This window comes from Populus nigra, chromosome 6 (assembly GCF_951802175.1).
Source record: "Populus nigra chromosome 6, ddPopNigr1.1, whole genome shotgun sequence".
Taxonomy (NCBI): Eukaryota; Viridiplantae; Streptophyta; class Magnoliopsida; order Malpighiales; family Salicaceae; genus Populus; species Populus nigra.
The window spans coordinates 4,011,634-4,026,565 of record NC_084857.1 but is presented as its reverse complement, the minus strand read 5'-3'; the positions used below and the strand labels follow the sequence as shown (position 1 = coordinate 4,026,565).

The 14,932-nt window shown below is 32.3% G+C and overlaps 2 protein-coding genes across 2 annotated transcripts; both read left to right on the top strand.

Moving 5' to 3' along the window:
• The first annotated feature begins 5,705 nt into the window (after positions 1–5,705).
• On the top strand, positions 5,706–8,454 carry LOC133695874 (eukaryotic translation initiation factor 3 subunit F-like). Its single transcript, XM_062117841.1, has 6 exons — positions 5,706–6,030; positions 6,198–6,277; positions 6,516–6,745; positions 7,496–7,617; positions 7,695–7,808; positions 8,104–8,454. The coding sequence occupies exons 1-6, from the start codon at positions 5,803–5,805 to the stop codon at positions 8,191–8,193; spliced, it is 864 nt and encodes a 287-aa protein (XP_061973825.1). The 5' UTR covers positions 5,706–5,802; the 3' UTR covers positions 8,194–8,454.
• Positions 8,455–13,106: 4,652 nt separating this feature from the next.
• Positions 13,107–13,942, top strand: LOC133695892 (WUSCHEL-related homeobox 7-like). The gene is made up of 2 exons (XM_062117857.1): positions 13,107–13,507; positions 13,602–13,942. Exons 1-2 carry the CDS (start codon positions 13,168–13,170, stop codon positions 13,805–13,807), a joined length of 546 nt encoding a protein of 181 aa, XP_061973841.1. The 5' UTR covers positions 13,107–13,167; the 3' UTR covers positions 13,808–13,942.
• The last annotated feature ends 990 nt before the right edge of the window (positions 13,943–14,932 follow it).

Here is a 14,932-nt window from a genome sequence, read left to right as displayed (position 1 = left end):
GTGCAATTTGTCCGTTTTCCATATGGTAAGGTGGGATTAGGTAGCCATTGATGTTAATATCATAGCAGAGTCTTCTTACGCTCATGATGGAAGGATAATATTAGGAAATTCGAGTGAGATAAGAGAGTGGTTTAGTTGTTTACCATTTGACCAGTATCTACGTGGCACATGATCGTTTGTGAAACGACATGTTTCAGTTTTATTTTCCGGGGTAGAATTCGACGAAGGGACCGAGCCACTACACGAGATGATGACAACGGTGGTGGTTCGATGACCCAGGGATAAGAAAATTCAATTCAATTCAATTCAATTTATTATTTTTAGTTTTATTATTATTATTATTATTATTAATCCTGATTTCTAGACTAGTTTATATATATCTTTATTAATTTTAAAATTTTAAAATTAATAACCATATAAATCTAATTCTAGATTTATCAAACTTGAATCAGCAATCTTAAAAAAACATACTCAATATATAATCAATAAAGCTATAAAGGATTTTATATATATATATATATATATATATATATATATATATATATATATATATATATTCCCACTTGAATGGGCCTGAATTTTTAACCCCTTGAAATGAAATGGCCGTTACCCCCATTTAGATTAATGGAAATATTTTATGGTGTGGACCGTTAGTATCATCCGTCTATTCTCTGCATCACCTTCTCTTCACGAGGAGCATTTCTACCACATCCATGGAATCTTCCTTATCTTGATCTTGTGAACCGTGTTGGCGATGACATTTATGGGCTACATCGAGTGAGCTATATGTGACCGTTGGCGAACTTCCTGTCACTGTCTTCTTTACGTAAAAGGTGGTCTAACTGGACACTGTGATGCTAACTGAAATTAGAGGAAATCTTGTTGCCTTGTTGGGTTCAAAAGTGGGTTAATAAATAAGGGAGAAACTTGTTAATTTTATAAATGAGTTTGACGTTCTTCTTGCAACGAGACTAGTTTTGTTTGTTAGGTAAAGCAAAGAATTCAGCTCAGAGCATTGATGGTTAAAAACACAGTTGAACAAGCATGCCGCTAATCACACACGGAATCTAGCTTGCAATTAACCACGTGTGGAAACTAGAGTACCGCCGGTCCGCCACCATGAAAATTGAATTCACTCACGAGCTTTAAAAACAATTCTGTTATACAATTGAGTTGTATATAATTCAATTTATTTTATTTTTTATGTTACCGTTATTTTTATCTTATTACTTCAAATGTCACTCAGAAAAAGAGATAAGTATATAGTAAAACTAATTTTAATATCAATTTCTTATCTTTTAATATAGTAAATCAAATGGAGTGACTTGCTTTTGTACTATTTTTTAGAAACAAAATTACATTTGTAACTCCATTTTTATATTTCAAATTATTTTTAACATGAAATTTTAGTAAAATCTCTTAATTGGATTGAATTCAAGGAATTCTGTTATTAGATAACTATAATACATTTGAGGAAACGAAATTGAGTTTGATGCATCTTTGATTTGAAATACTCCGTGACAATTAAACTGGCCAGAAGAAAAAGAAGAAGAGTCTTGGTTTGGGCACTGGGTGCAATTAATCAATTCAATGTCCAATAATTACTATTTATTGCCTAACACTGGCATGATAGGTCACCTCCTCTTTTCTGCAACTATTTAGTTTCTGCAGATTACAGGCTTGTTTATATATATATATATATATATATATATATATATATATATATATATATATATATATATATATATATATATTATAAGTTAAGATTATTGTTAAAAATTATTTCAACTTAATAACTTGAACTGTCAGGTAAAGTTTCAAAATATGATTTATATTATCCTCTAACACATCCTTTAAATGAAAATTATTTGTACTTGAAACTTGCATAAACTTGTGTTACCTTGTGTTTAATTTTTATCAAATAAATATGAATTATGAGATTCAAACTTATGACCGCTTGGTCATTAAGACTCTAATACTATATCACATAATCATCTCAACCCAGTAATTTAAGTTATAAAGTAAGGTTTTAATATATAATTTATATTATTTTTTAATAGTTTTCATGTTGTTTAGAATTATTGGAATTAAATTTAATTTTAAATGTTAAATTAATTTTCATATTTATAATTAATTTTAGAGTATTTATTTAAATTTTATTTGGAGTTTAAGTCGTAAAAAATGAGTAAAGAGAACTAAGAGCATATACCCTCTTTTCTCATGTAATAATTCTAACTAAAAAAATATTATTATAGAAATACCTCTCTTTTTTATCTAAAAAAACCGTATAGCTTCTCTTTTAAAGCTGGAACCTAGATCTGTACAATTATTTTTTGGCTTTGTTGAATTTTTTGGATTGAGCTAAGGTCTTTTAAGCTTTGTTAATAATAGTCCAAATGCATTATTGGTAGATGTGAATATTGGATTTACTAGGAACGCACCCGCGTCGAAACAATTAAATTGAAATTAGATATCTTTATACGAGAGTGTCAGGGAAGGTCATTTAAGGTTATTTATGAACGTGGTAATCATAATTATTTTTTAAAAGTATTTTTTATATAAAAATAATATTTTTTTATTTTTTAAAAAATAACTTTAATATTAACATAATAAAAAAATCTAAAAACATAAATAAAATTAAACAAATATAAATAAAATCTTATAAAATATAACCTGTACTGCATTCTCAAACAATACCATACACTAAAATAAACTCATTTCACGGTAGAAATAGCACAATTGAAATTTTCTTTAAATTGGCTAGTGTAACAGTTACTATAGCAGCGGCAGATTTGTAATTTTCTATTTTAGAAAACATGTGTTTTTTTTTTAATGCTTTGTATTCTTATCATCTTACAAATCATTTATTCATCACTGTTTTTTTATCTATATTTTTTATAGACTCATTTAAAAACTTTAAAAATCATATAAATTATACAGTTTCAGTAACTCAAAATTTTTCTAATTCAATATTAGTAAAAAAAATTAATTTTATTATTTTTTAATTCCTAGCTAAAAGACAAGATAGAGGTTATTGAATTCTGACAATAAATAAATAAAAGTATCGCTGACATCGATTTACGATATCAAAATTGACGATGTTAGTGTCAAATCATTTCATTTGATGAGAAGGGTTCATATTATGTGTTTTTTTACCTTTAAAGTATGTGAATAAACATATTTGAGCTCGAGTTTTATTTTTGGATTTAGGTTGATTTTATTTTTTAGGGGGTTTTATGCTATATATAGGTTTATCATGGTTCCAACGATGTTTTTATAGGTGTTTTGGATCAAAATGAGTTTTCTAATAAAAAAACTCAAGCCTTAATTTTTCAATCATCACAACGGTCAGAATCTGGACAAATCATATGACGCGTCATATATTTTTTTTAAAAAAAAAACAAAATGGAGTGAACAACATGTCATAATTGCAAATAAAAAACTTTAAGGGCCCTATTATATAGGCTTTTAAAAAATTGGGTCAAACAGACTAGCTTGCTTGCCAGGCTCGGTAGCGTCCAACCGTTGCTTTATTTTTCTAATACTTTTTTTTTAATGAATGATTTTTTTAATGTTTTTTCTCTATTTTTTAAATTTATATTTAAACTAGTGTTTTTTTCCTTTTCATTTTGTTTGGAGAGCGTTTTTAAAATGACAAATATTTTTTTTGTTATGAATTTAATTTTGAAGATTTTTTTGATTCATATTAATTTTTTTTTCTTTTGCATGAATGAATTTTATTTTTTAAAATAAAAAATAATGTTTAGATAATATTTTTAATATGTGTAGCATTGCATGATGTTTTTTCCCCTCTTATTTTATTTGATCAATTTAATTTGTGTCTCTATTTCTATTATTATTTGCTCAAGTAAAAAAATATTTTAATAAATAAATTTAACAAACACAACCAGATAAATATCATGTTTTTTAATATTAAATATTTTACTCTACACTTGTCTCTTGGTTTTTCAAGTTTTATTTTTAAATATCATTAATGATTTTTTATTTATTTATTTGCATATAAAATTCTTGATTTATTTGATTATATATATGCATAAATTTTTTAACACGAACTTGGATTTTTTAAACTATAAAAATGCATTGAAAAAATGTATATATAATTTTTTTTATAAACAATAAAAATAGGCGACATATGAGAAGTGCAAAGATGAGAATATAAAATAATAATTTACGAGTTTAAATTAACTTTTCTACTACGTGTTAACCAAGAGTTTCAGCTGTCACAAACAGGTTAACAAGCATCCCCTTGTTTATTTAAGCATTTTCATGATAGTAATAAACATGTCATGCATGTCTTCGATCCATGGTACTCGTCGCACTGGCACAACACAACATAAATTGAGGCGAAGCACTTGCAAGAGCAACAAGTTTCTAGAGCTGTTCTGTTTCTACGAGTCAGATCATGTTATCAAACAGAATCGCATGAGTTTCTGGTACTAGAAAATGCAGGTTTTTAGCTTTTTATATTTAATTTTTAAATAGTAAATATTGTCCATTTGATTTTTTTTTATAGATATTCCAAACAGAAGAATTAAACTTAATTGAACTCAATTATATAATTTAAAATTTTATTTTAAAGATAAAAATTATAATAAGTTATCAATTAAATTTAAATCATATGTAAAATTAAATTAAATTCCACCTGTAATTTTTATTATGTTTGCTTCTGATAGACAATTTTTTAATGTTTTTTATTATTTACTTATTTTTATATCGAAAAAGATCGACAATGAAAAAAAAAAGTTTTATCTCCTACCATTATAAAAAGTAAACCCTATCAATCCTAGCCCCCCCTTCTTATAAATCTATAAATTATGACTTAGAGTCTATTTAGTCTAAATATGGTAAAAATGATTAATTTTTAAAGTTTATTTTACTTATAAATAAATTAAAACAATATTTTTTAAATTAATTTTTAACATCAGCACATTAAAATAATATAAAAAAATATTTAAATATTTTTAAAAATATTTTTACATCATTGAAACAAACTGTTTGTTAACCACCCCTCATTGTCGTATAGTTTGTTGCTTTTTCTTTATCAGTAAAATACACGGAAATAATTTGTTGAGACTTTCAACATGAGTATTTTGCATCAAACAACAATATTTTTGTCTTTAGTGTGCAAACCAATAGGCCTAACAGGAAGCCTGGTGTGTGTGTGTATCTTGTGCTTGTGAAACAATGAAAAAAAAAGAAAGAAAAAAAGACAAAGAAAAAGAAAACAAGAAACGCTAAATACCAAATACGATAAACTCACGTATCATATCACATGCTCCCAGTAACATAGTTTTAATGTTAGAAAACATTATTTACATGTCGTCCATTTTTACACACCGGACAATCAACTATTTTCATTCTTAAATAATATTAACAATAATAATTTCCTTTGGAAACCATCAACTTGAACTTGAAAAGGAGTAAAATAAAAACATGTGAGACAAAGAGTCCATTTTATATTATATTAGTAGTTGTTTTTTAAAATATTTTGTAATTAAAAATATATTGAATTAATATATTTTTATTTTTATTTTTAAATTCATGTTTAATGTAGGTTGAAAATAAAAAAAATATCAATTAAAAAAAGCTTAACATTTTTCTTTTATTCCACGAAGCCCACAACATTCTTTCATTGGGCCAGACCAATGTGAGCCCAACAAAAATCCAAACAAAACCTGAACCAACCCTCAAATTCCATCCTTCCCAAAAACCCTAATCGCTCACGCCCGCTTTCTCTATCCTCTCTCTCGGCCTCTCTTTGCCTCAAATCGAGATCGGAGAATGGCGGCGATCGAGCAGCAAACAGTCCTTCAATTCGCACCATCATCTTCATCGACCCTCTCCGCGAAGGTTCACCCTCTTGTCATCTTCAACATCTGCGATTGCTACGTTAGGCGGCCTGACCAAGCTGAGCGCGTCATTGGCACTCTCCTTGGCTCCGTCTTGCCCGATGGCACCGTTGATATCCGCAACTCTTATGCCGTCCCTCATAATGAATCCTCCGAACAGGTTTTCAAATATCTCTTCTCAGATTTTTTTCTATTTTTCTATTGTCTTGGCAAAAATGTAATCAAGAAATATGTCAGAAGGTTACTTGTAATTGTTTTTTTCCAATCCTAGTCTTTTATTTCCCGTGGTAATAATTGTGTTGGTTTTTGTTTATAAAATGGATGCAGGTGGCTTTGGATATCGATTACCATCATAACTTGCTGCTGTCTCATCAAAAAGTGAATCCTAAGGAAGTTATTGTTGGATGGTAATTCTCATCCTCACTGATTTCATTATTGTTAGTGCAAGTTATTGTTTGAAAAAAAACTTTAAAGGTTTTGAATGTGTTGCAATAGTGTAGTGTTTATTGGATTGTTCAAATTTTATTTTGCTCTACTATTATATGCTGGAGCTTTCAATATCCAATGCTGTTGATGAGGAGGGAATGGGTTTTTTGTTTTGGAATTAATTAATTTGTCGTGTTGTGCTTATGTAATTGCATGCAGGTATTCAACTGGGTTAGGAGTTACTGGCGGTAGTGCTTTGATTCATGATTTCTATTCCAGAGAAGTCCCGAACCCTATTCATCTGACGGTGGATACAGGATTCAGTAATGGGGAGGGTACCATAAAGGCTTATGTTTCTGTGAATCTGTCTCTTGGAGACCGTCCGCTTGCGGCACAATTTCAAGAAGTTCCTCTTGATCTTCGAATGGTTGAAGCTGAGCGCATTGGATGTATGTATATATCATGAATTCTTCTTTCCTAGTAAAATCTTTGTTGGGTGGCGTTCTCTGTTTCTTGTTTTGTTGTCTTACTGTGCACATGCCAAGACAAACAGGTTCCCATACACACACTTCTGCTATCACATTTCTTTTTAAGGGAGACAATGATAGGTTAGGCTGTTAATTCTGACCGTTTGGTGAAACATTCTGAAACAGTCCTTTGAGTCTTTAATTTCTTTCTTTTTGTTGGGTGGATGGAGTGGGGTGAAGAGGATTGGCGTGAATGGATTTTGTCCAAGGAGTTAATTGTCATAAATTTTTAGATTTCATTTAATGAAAGGAAGCAATGCTATCAACTCCATCTCAAGGGCCTAGCTGGTAATAGGTCTGTAAACTTCAAATTTTCCCACCCTATTCTTTTTCTCTTTCCATGGGACAGAGTTCCCTTTTGTTTGAAACAATGATTCTATATCTTACCGTGCTGGCTATCTCCATGAAACAATCAACTCTGATCATGGCTTGTTTATAATTATTTTTGGAAAAACTACCAAATTCGAATTTCATGAAGCTCTGCATTGCATCTTTTGCATAAAAACGTGTCACCTGCTGTTGTTATTTCTTGATGCCCTGTCAAAATTCGGTTTGTTGTGGTTGTTTAACATCTGGAATTCTGTTTGTGGAATGGTGGTTGAATTCCTTTCTTTTGATGGGCATATATTAGATTTATCTGCATCTGAAGTTTTATCTATATCATAACTGCAGTTGATGTTTTGAAGACTACAATGGTTGACAAAATTCCAAGTGATTTGGAAGGGATGGAAATCTCCATGCAACGGCTACTAGCTCTAATTGATGATGTGTACAAATATGTTGATGATGTGGTGGTGAGTAAGATGACCCTCCCTTTGCAATTTGTTCTAACCTCCTTATCGTTTAAGCTAATAATCAGTTCTCTTCTTAGGAAGGGCACACCGCACCAGATAATAACATAGGACGTTTTATATCAGACACAGTCGCCTCCCTTCCCAAACTTTCACCACCAGTGTTTGATAAGCTTGTAAATGACAATGTGCAGGTAAGATAATGTTATTTTCATATGATTGTAGCTAGGAATGAAGTTTCAAATGATTGCAGGAGTGTTATCATTCATAACTACATCATATGATTAGAATTTAGGCTTCATTTCTTTGTTTTCAAATGTAGGTCTTAAATCATTTGTTGTGAGTAGTTTTCTTCTTTGTAATGACAATTGATTTGATATTTTTAATGACAATTTGTTGGCATATTACTCTGCTGCATTGTGATTGATTTTCTGCTTTATATATCATTTCATCTTTCTCTGTTTGCTTCTGCCTTCTCTGTTCCCACAGGACCATTTACTCTTGCTGTATCTGTCAAGCATCACTAGGACACAGCTCAGCTTAGCAGAGAAGTTGAATACAGCTGCTCAGATCCTCTGATTTCTGTCTGCTGGGTGAATTCACGGCCCAAAACCATTAATCCTCATAGGTGTTGACCTATAGTAATGTATTGTCAAGTTTGGGGAATCAACCATTTTATCTGAGAAGTCTGTGTTGATTTTTGTTAGGTAGGCTATCTGCAATTTCATCTCAAGATTGTTTATCTAATTGTTCATTTACACTCCAAGAAACATTATTCACTTTTGTAAGCTCGAGGTTAAATCTGGTTTCCTTACAAATGCTGTTATACTTTGGTTTTCAGTTCTTGTCTTGTTATCCTAACTCCTGACCTGGGGTTTCTCAAACTGATTGGGGTCGCATCCGAAATCTGCAATAGGGTGATACTGTATGCTATAGAAACTGGATTAGTAACATCCTTTTGATTAGGAGGTTATCTTTTGGGATGGTGGCACTGCATTTGACCGTGCGTAACAAAATTATCACGGGATATGTTAGAATATGGTGTGTAGGTTGTGATTTTTTAAATCGTGGTTGTTAACTAAGTTGAAGCAGCTACCATATGAACTCATATTCGGATCAGGCTTCTCTCATGTTCCTCGTACCATGTTTTCCCTTTGAATATAAAAACTGTTGAGGTCTATGTTCGGGGAAAGACGCTGCATGGGATACAGGGTGTTCTTGGTTTAAATTCTTATGGTTGGATGGTGAATCTGTATCTCTCGTGGGGGTCACTGAGCATGGTCTCCTGGCCTGATCCATGGGCCAGGCAAGTTGTGCCCCTATAGGACTGATGGATTTCCCATTGCGTGTCCATTATTCACACGGAGAAACAACTGTCCGTTCATGAATGAATGAGACGCTTGCAAACCAACCGTTTTTTTTATTAAATCACCTAGCAAGCACAGCCGCGGGATAGGAAAGGTGGGATCCAGCTGGATCATTTATGTACCATACCTCATTTTTTAACCAAAATATTGGAAATGAATCGGAATGCTAGACTTCCGTTGTTCGACTAACGTTTATCACGGCAGATGCACAAGCTCTATGCCTGCATTCAGGTGTATTTGTTTTGCCTAAAAGTATTTTACAGATAAAAAATATTTTTCCTTAAAATGTTTTATAAGTAATTTCAATGTTTAATTCTAAAGATATTTTTCAATAATAATAATAGTGATAGAGAAAAAGATGGTGGTGATTGTTCGTAGTGGTGAGATGAGGATGATGATTGTAAGAGGATCATAAAGGTAATAAAAGAGAAAGTGGTAATGGTGAGATAGTTGTGATAATAATGAAAAAAAATAATAATAATAAAAAAGGAAATGATGAAGATGATAAAAGATAGGTAGTAATAAAGAAAAAGATGGTAATTAGATTAAAATGAAGATTGTGATTGAAATATTTGAATGATATTAGAAGTAAATTATTATTTATAAAATATTTTACTAAATTTTATGGAAGTTTTTAAAAATTAATTTTAAATATTGACCAGTTTTTTTTAATAAAATATTTTTTAAAAAACAACCAAGAAAAAGTTGTTATGAATTTTTCTCTCTAAAAATAAACACTTTTACACCAAACAAACATTCCCTTGGTTATTTTTATTCGCGAGAAAACAATCTTCGAGTTTTGGGGAATAAGGAGTGATTTTAGTAAAATATGGCGACAGAAGTCTGTTGCTTGTAATTTTGGTTACATACTCGCAGCAACTACGTGTTAGCAGAATTTCCCTTTATCATGTGTCAAACCATGCCGAACTCCGACCTCCGACACCAGCAACTCTCACAGTTTGCAGTAATTGCATAGTGATTGATTGCCTGGTGGGCCTCCTATGATTGGGCATCTAGAATGTTAAGCGCAGATGATGCTATCTCAATTCCTATGATTAGTTCTTTTTTCCCACCCATTTTGTCCGCGGCCATGTTTGGTGATCTTCCACTACGGGGCAATTTGCAATAACGATAAATGTGGTGTGCAGTGCAGAGTGCAGCAGACAGGAGAAAAGGGACGGAAATCTTGGGTGGCCTAGATTTCACGCGTGCCCTATATTTCTCCATAGCCTCTACCCCTCTAGCACTATATGTTACTCCTCGTTTCGCACTAATCATTTTTCTGTTGTTGTTTGTCGGAACCAATTCCCCTATCTCTCCCACTCATCAAAATAAAGTGCTTCTCTCTAACTTAATCAACGGGAACACGTACAAAAGACAGCCAAATAAAACACTTTGCACTTTTTCCAATCTCCCTCTTAAATCCTTCCTATAACTGTTTGTGCATGTTTGCATATCGTTCCAATAACTCCTGTTGCTAAAGAGTTTAAGGGCACTTCTTAAGATGTATTATTATGGCTTGGAAATACGGGTTGTAGATATTGATCATGGGCTGAAAGATATTTCACAGTTCTAGCTGATACTAGGACTTCTAATGACATGGGCATTTCATACTCCTTGTTTCATTCAGGATCGTAGTAGTTCCTAGCTTGTGATTTAGTTGAATATTTGAACTTGTTCAGTCACAAATCGAAGATGTGATGCAACTCAAACTCCAATTTCTTCTAGAACTACACATGCCAAACACCCTTCTTCATGCTAAGCAATAGAGGCTGCTTTGATATGTGGCGAGCCTAGTACTGTTAATTGGCAACACGAGTCAGAATAGTTTTCAAGATATGCAAGAATTTGTGGTCTCCAAGGGGACACCTAGCGATTTGAATATCGAATTTAAAGTTGAAGGTACTCTAAAGTTTAAATCTCACTTGGTAGCTAGAGGGTGAATAACGCTTATAGATTAATTAGATTGCATTTGCATTCTGTACTACAATGGTCAATAAGACTCTTGTTGAATAAACAAAACAAAAACCAAAAATAAAATCAGGGATTAATTAGATTAGATTTTGGGGAAGGATTTATTTATTTCCTTTTGTTTGGTATTAATACCAAGACAGTACTTCAGATTATTTAAGGCAAGTAGATACCTAGTAGTTAGAACACCGCAGCCTGCCGTGCCAAATTACTAAGGGACAAATTCATGCTTATCGTGTATAGAACATCCTCGGGAATTGGAGGAACTAGGAAGTGTGCAAAAACAAAAGTGGAAGTGAACCTAAATTTTGGATCAGTACTGGTGGACCAGGTTACAGAAAAGAATGAGAGTGAGAATTGGAAATAGTAGCCAAGAAATACAAGTTTGAATTGGATTTTGTTGTTTGAGAGGAAATTTAGCGAGAACTGTCACATCTATTCTCAGCACTATTTTTTCTTACAATGTTTATAAACATGAGGTTATGAAGCATACAATCCAGCTTTTATGCTCTATACTTTATTGTTCAATTCGCAATAGCTAGTACAATTTATCTGCAGGTTTCAGGTTTTTGATGCTTAGCCATAATTAAGAGGGACAAGTGTTTTTTAAAGACAGCAGATCATATTATTAAATATTCTTATTCTCGAACAAAGTAAGTTCAAATCTTCACGGCCATTTCAAATTTCTATCCTTAACTATCACATAGCAGGATAAAAGAACTTGGCATTGAAATGGTAGGAATCTCAAGATCAATCCCATGCTTTTCCTATAGTCAATATTATCAACTTTAAACTTTTGAATTAGTAGTTGAAGGACAAGCTCTAAAGTACAAGGGCTCACTCACCTAGTGACTGCCCTTTTAAGTTCCCTATTTGAACCAATTAAAAGTTGAAGGCCAAGCAGACAACTAGAAAAAGGGCATGTAGTTGCCAAGGACATGAGCCACATGACATTAGAAAATACAAGTTTGCTTCCCTTTTTGGTTGCTCATGAGTTGTCTCTCCCAAATCTCAATTCGGAGGCTTTCTTGTCCTTTAGTTTCTGTTCCCACATCCTTAAAAGCAGGTTTAACCCAACATTATTTGACTGATCTAGCTGTAATTGTTTATAGTCAGCCTAACTAAGTATCGATGTCAGTAGATGCGATCACAATCGTCCAACCAAAATCAGACGATGTGAATTTTGACTTTCATTTCTACAGAAATCTTCTTTACTGACATGCTGAGATTTTTGAACCATCCTGGTGTTGTTTAGCATATATATATAATTCTAGTTTATAAACAAAACTTGGATTCATCCCCTTGTCACTGTTGGTAATTAATTTGGACCATACTAGATTAATTAGCCTATTATTTAAGCTTTTGTTTTTTGTTTTTTATATATAAATAGCCTACTATATAAGCTTGATTAGAAGGATATATATATATTATAAGTTCATCTAGCCATTAACAACACTAGCAACATAATCTATCAATGCACATCAACTTAAGAGGATAGAAACCGAAATAGAAGTTCAATTTAGTTTTCTTTAACAGACAAGGATTACTGATTTAAAAGAAAGTAAAATTGGATTACTCTCATGTCCTGATGGGTTGGATAGTCTACTAAAAACATGACGAACACAACATCAAACAGTACTAAACCCTAGATTAAGCCTATGCAACAGCATCGAGTGCTTACTTTACTGAAAAACACAAACAATATACCCTATCTGTTTGTCTGTCTATGGAGATCAACTCATCAAAGATTTTAAAAAATAGAACAAAGATTCAATGTAATTAATAATACTACAAGATAATAATAATTAACTAATAAGTAGTGATCAAACTTACTTGTTGTCTCTTGTCTGCTCGACGACCAATACGTTGAACAGTGGCAGCTTTTGCGCATGTCTCTCTCTATATTCAAGTGCACAAAAATCCGGGCATGATCAAATCCTTACAAATATTCAGTCTCACACAATCCCTAAAATCAAAGCAGACTGAAATTAATAAACAAAAGTTGTGATTCTGCTATCGTTTGATCACCAATAAAACAAAACAAAAGATAAGTACAAAAAGAAAACAAAAAATAAAGTGTGTGTGTGTGTGTTAGTGTGTAGTCTATTATATATGCACACGGGGTCTCATCTTTTGAGTTCAGAAGCTCAAAAAGAAAGTTCTCTCATAGACTTGTATCGAAGTCGAAAGTAAGCATCTGAAGCTAACACAGATAATGGAAGAGAGAATGTCAGGCTTTTGTATCACAAAAGCTGGACGTGGTGGTGGCAGTGGCAATAACTGTGGCACAGGAACTAAATGTGGGCGTTGGAATCCTACTACCGAACAAGTTAAACTTCTAACTGACTTGTTCAGGTCTGGGCTTCGAACCCCAAGTACTGATGAGATCCAGAACATCTCCACCCAGCTTAGTTTTTATGGCAAGATCGAGAGCAAGAACGTTTTTTACTGGTTTCAAAATCATAAAGCTAGAGAAAGACAGAAGCGGCGCAGGGTTTCTGTTGATGAGAAGGATGCCATGATTCGTAGAGATGACAGATTTTCTTCTGCGCGATGTAAATTAGTTTTGCATAAGCCTTTATTCTTCTCAGAAATAAATATGAAGAAAGTTGCATTAAATCTTTTTTTTTTGGTAATCTTCTTTTGCAGATTTTACCGAGATCAATCATGTGAACGAACCAGAAAGAGTGATTGAGACTCTTCAACTTTTCCCTTTAAACTCCTTTGATGAAGCGGGACCAGAGAAATTCAGGTTCCAAGCAAATGAATGCAATGAAGCTGCAGCTGCATTTTCTTATAAATTTGGTACAGAAATGGATCATCCACATTTAGATCTGCGATTAAGCTTTGTGTAGAATTTAAAATGGTTGTAATAATGATTCGAAGAACATTAGTTTTAGCATGGATGGTAAAAAAATGGGGGTAGCAAGTACTTGAAGTTGGTTTTTTTCTTTTTATTTATTTATATATAGTTCTTTAAATATTAGAAAGTCTTCGACATTCTCCTCTGCATGCTCATAAAAAGATTTTTTTTTCTTTCTCTGTGCTTACTCTGTTGGAGTAATTTACTTTTATTAATGCTTGGAAACAGGAATTTAGCTTCCTCTCACGAGAAATGCTTCCTTGGAGTGCATAAAAGACTGGTAGAAATGGTTCATGCCTAGGGTTTGCTAACTTTAAAATTCATCATGTGCAACCGATATCTTCACAGTTCTTAGTCAAGAAAGAACATGATGCGGTTTGAATATAGCAGTCTTTAAAACGTCAATATGATTATTTATATTTATTAGTTTGCACGGCGGAATCAAACTGCATATGCTCATTAATTTCATTTAATTTTTTCTCTTGTTCATCACAATTCTGCAGCCCTCTCTTCCCATGGCGAGTTAAAAATTTTCTTCATTATATATATTTAAGTGATACTTTAAGAACTAATCAACTCGTAATTACATCCCTAACAAGAGGAATAATAATTTTGTTAATATAATATCCTTGTCCTTCCTAATAAAGTTGCGGCCTTCCCTGGGTACTCATCTTAATTTCTTCTGCTCTAAATTATTATTATTTTTTAGCATGAAGGGAGTTGAAAGGATAACTAACTCAAAAATAGTGGCTGATAATTCTGGTTTTGTTGTTCTTTCCTCTTTAATCTGCAAAAAGAATGAAAAAGTGGTGCAAACATGCTTCAGCGTCACATGGCACTAGGTAGAGTGATATTATGCTTTTCTTTCCAGCAAAAAGAGAGAAGTTTTCAAGGAATTCATCAACCTTTGCCATAGCCAGATTAAGCTTGTCTAGCCTCCTTGCGTTATTGGGAAATTCTATCAGCTTTGGTTTCCAGAATATACAACACACACACACACACACACTAGCTCTATTACATTATCGTAACTAAACAAACTAAAAACATTAAAATTCTCTAATTATAATTAAGTTACAAACACACAACCAGTACTAATCTAAATTTATTTGCATTGAAT

Bases quoted from the DNA above. Each gene is read 5' to 3' on its own strand.
- LOC133695874 (XM_062117841.1), top strand. From the start codon at position 5,803: ATGGCGGCGATCGAGCAGCAAACAGTCCTTCAATTCGCACCATCATCT. The intron at 6,278-6,515 runs GTAATTCTCATC...AATTGCATGCAG, and splicing joins AAGGAAGTTATTGTTGGATG to GTATTCAACTGGGTTAGGAG. The intron at 7,618-7,694 runs GTGAGTAAGATG...TTCTCTTCTTAG, and splicing joins AATATGTTGATGATGTGGTG to GAAGGGCACACCGCACCAGA.
- LOC133695892 (XM_062117857.1), top strand. From the start codon at position 13,168: ATGGAAGAGAGAATGTCAGGCTTTTGTATCACAAAAGCTGGACGTGGT. The intron at 13,508-13,601 runs GTAAATTAGTTT...CTTCTTTTGCAG, and splicing joins CAGATTTTCTTCTGCGCGAT to ATTTTACCGAGATCAATCAT.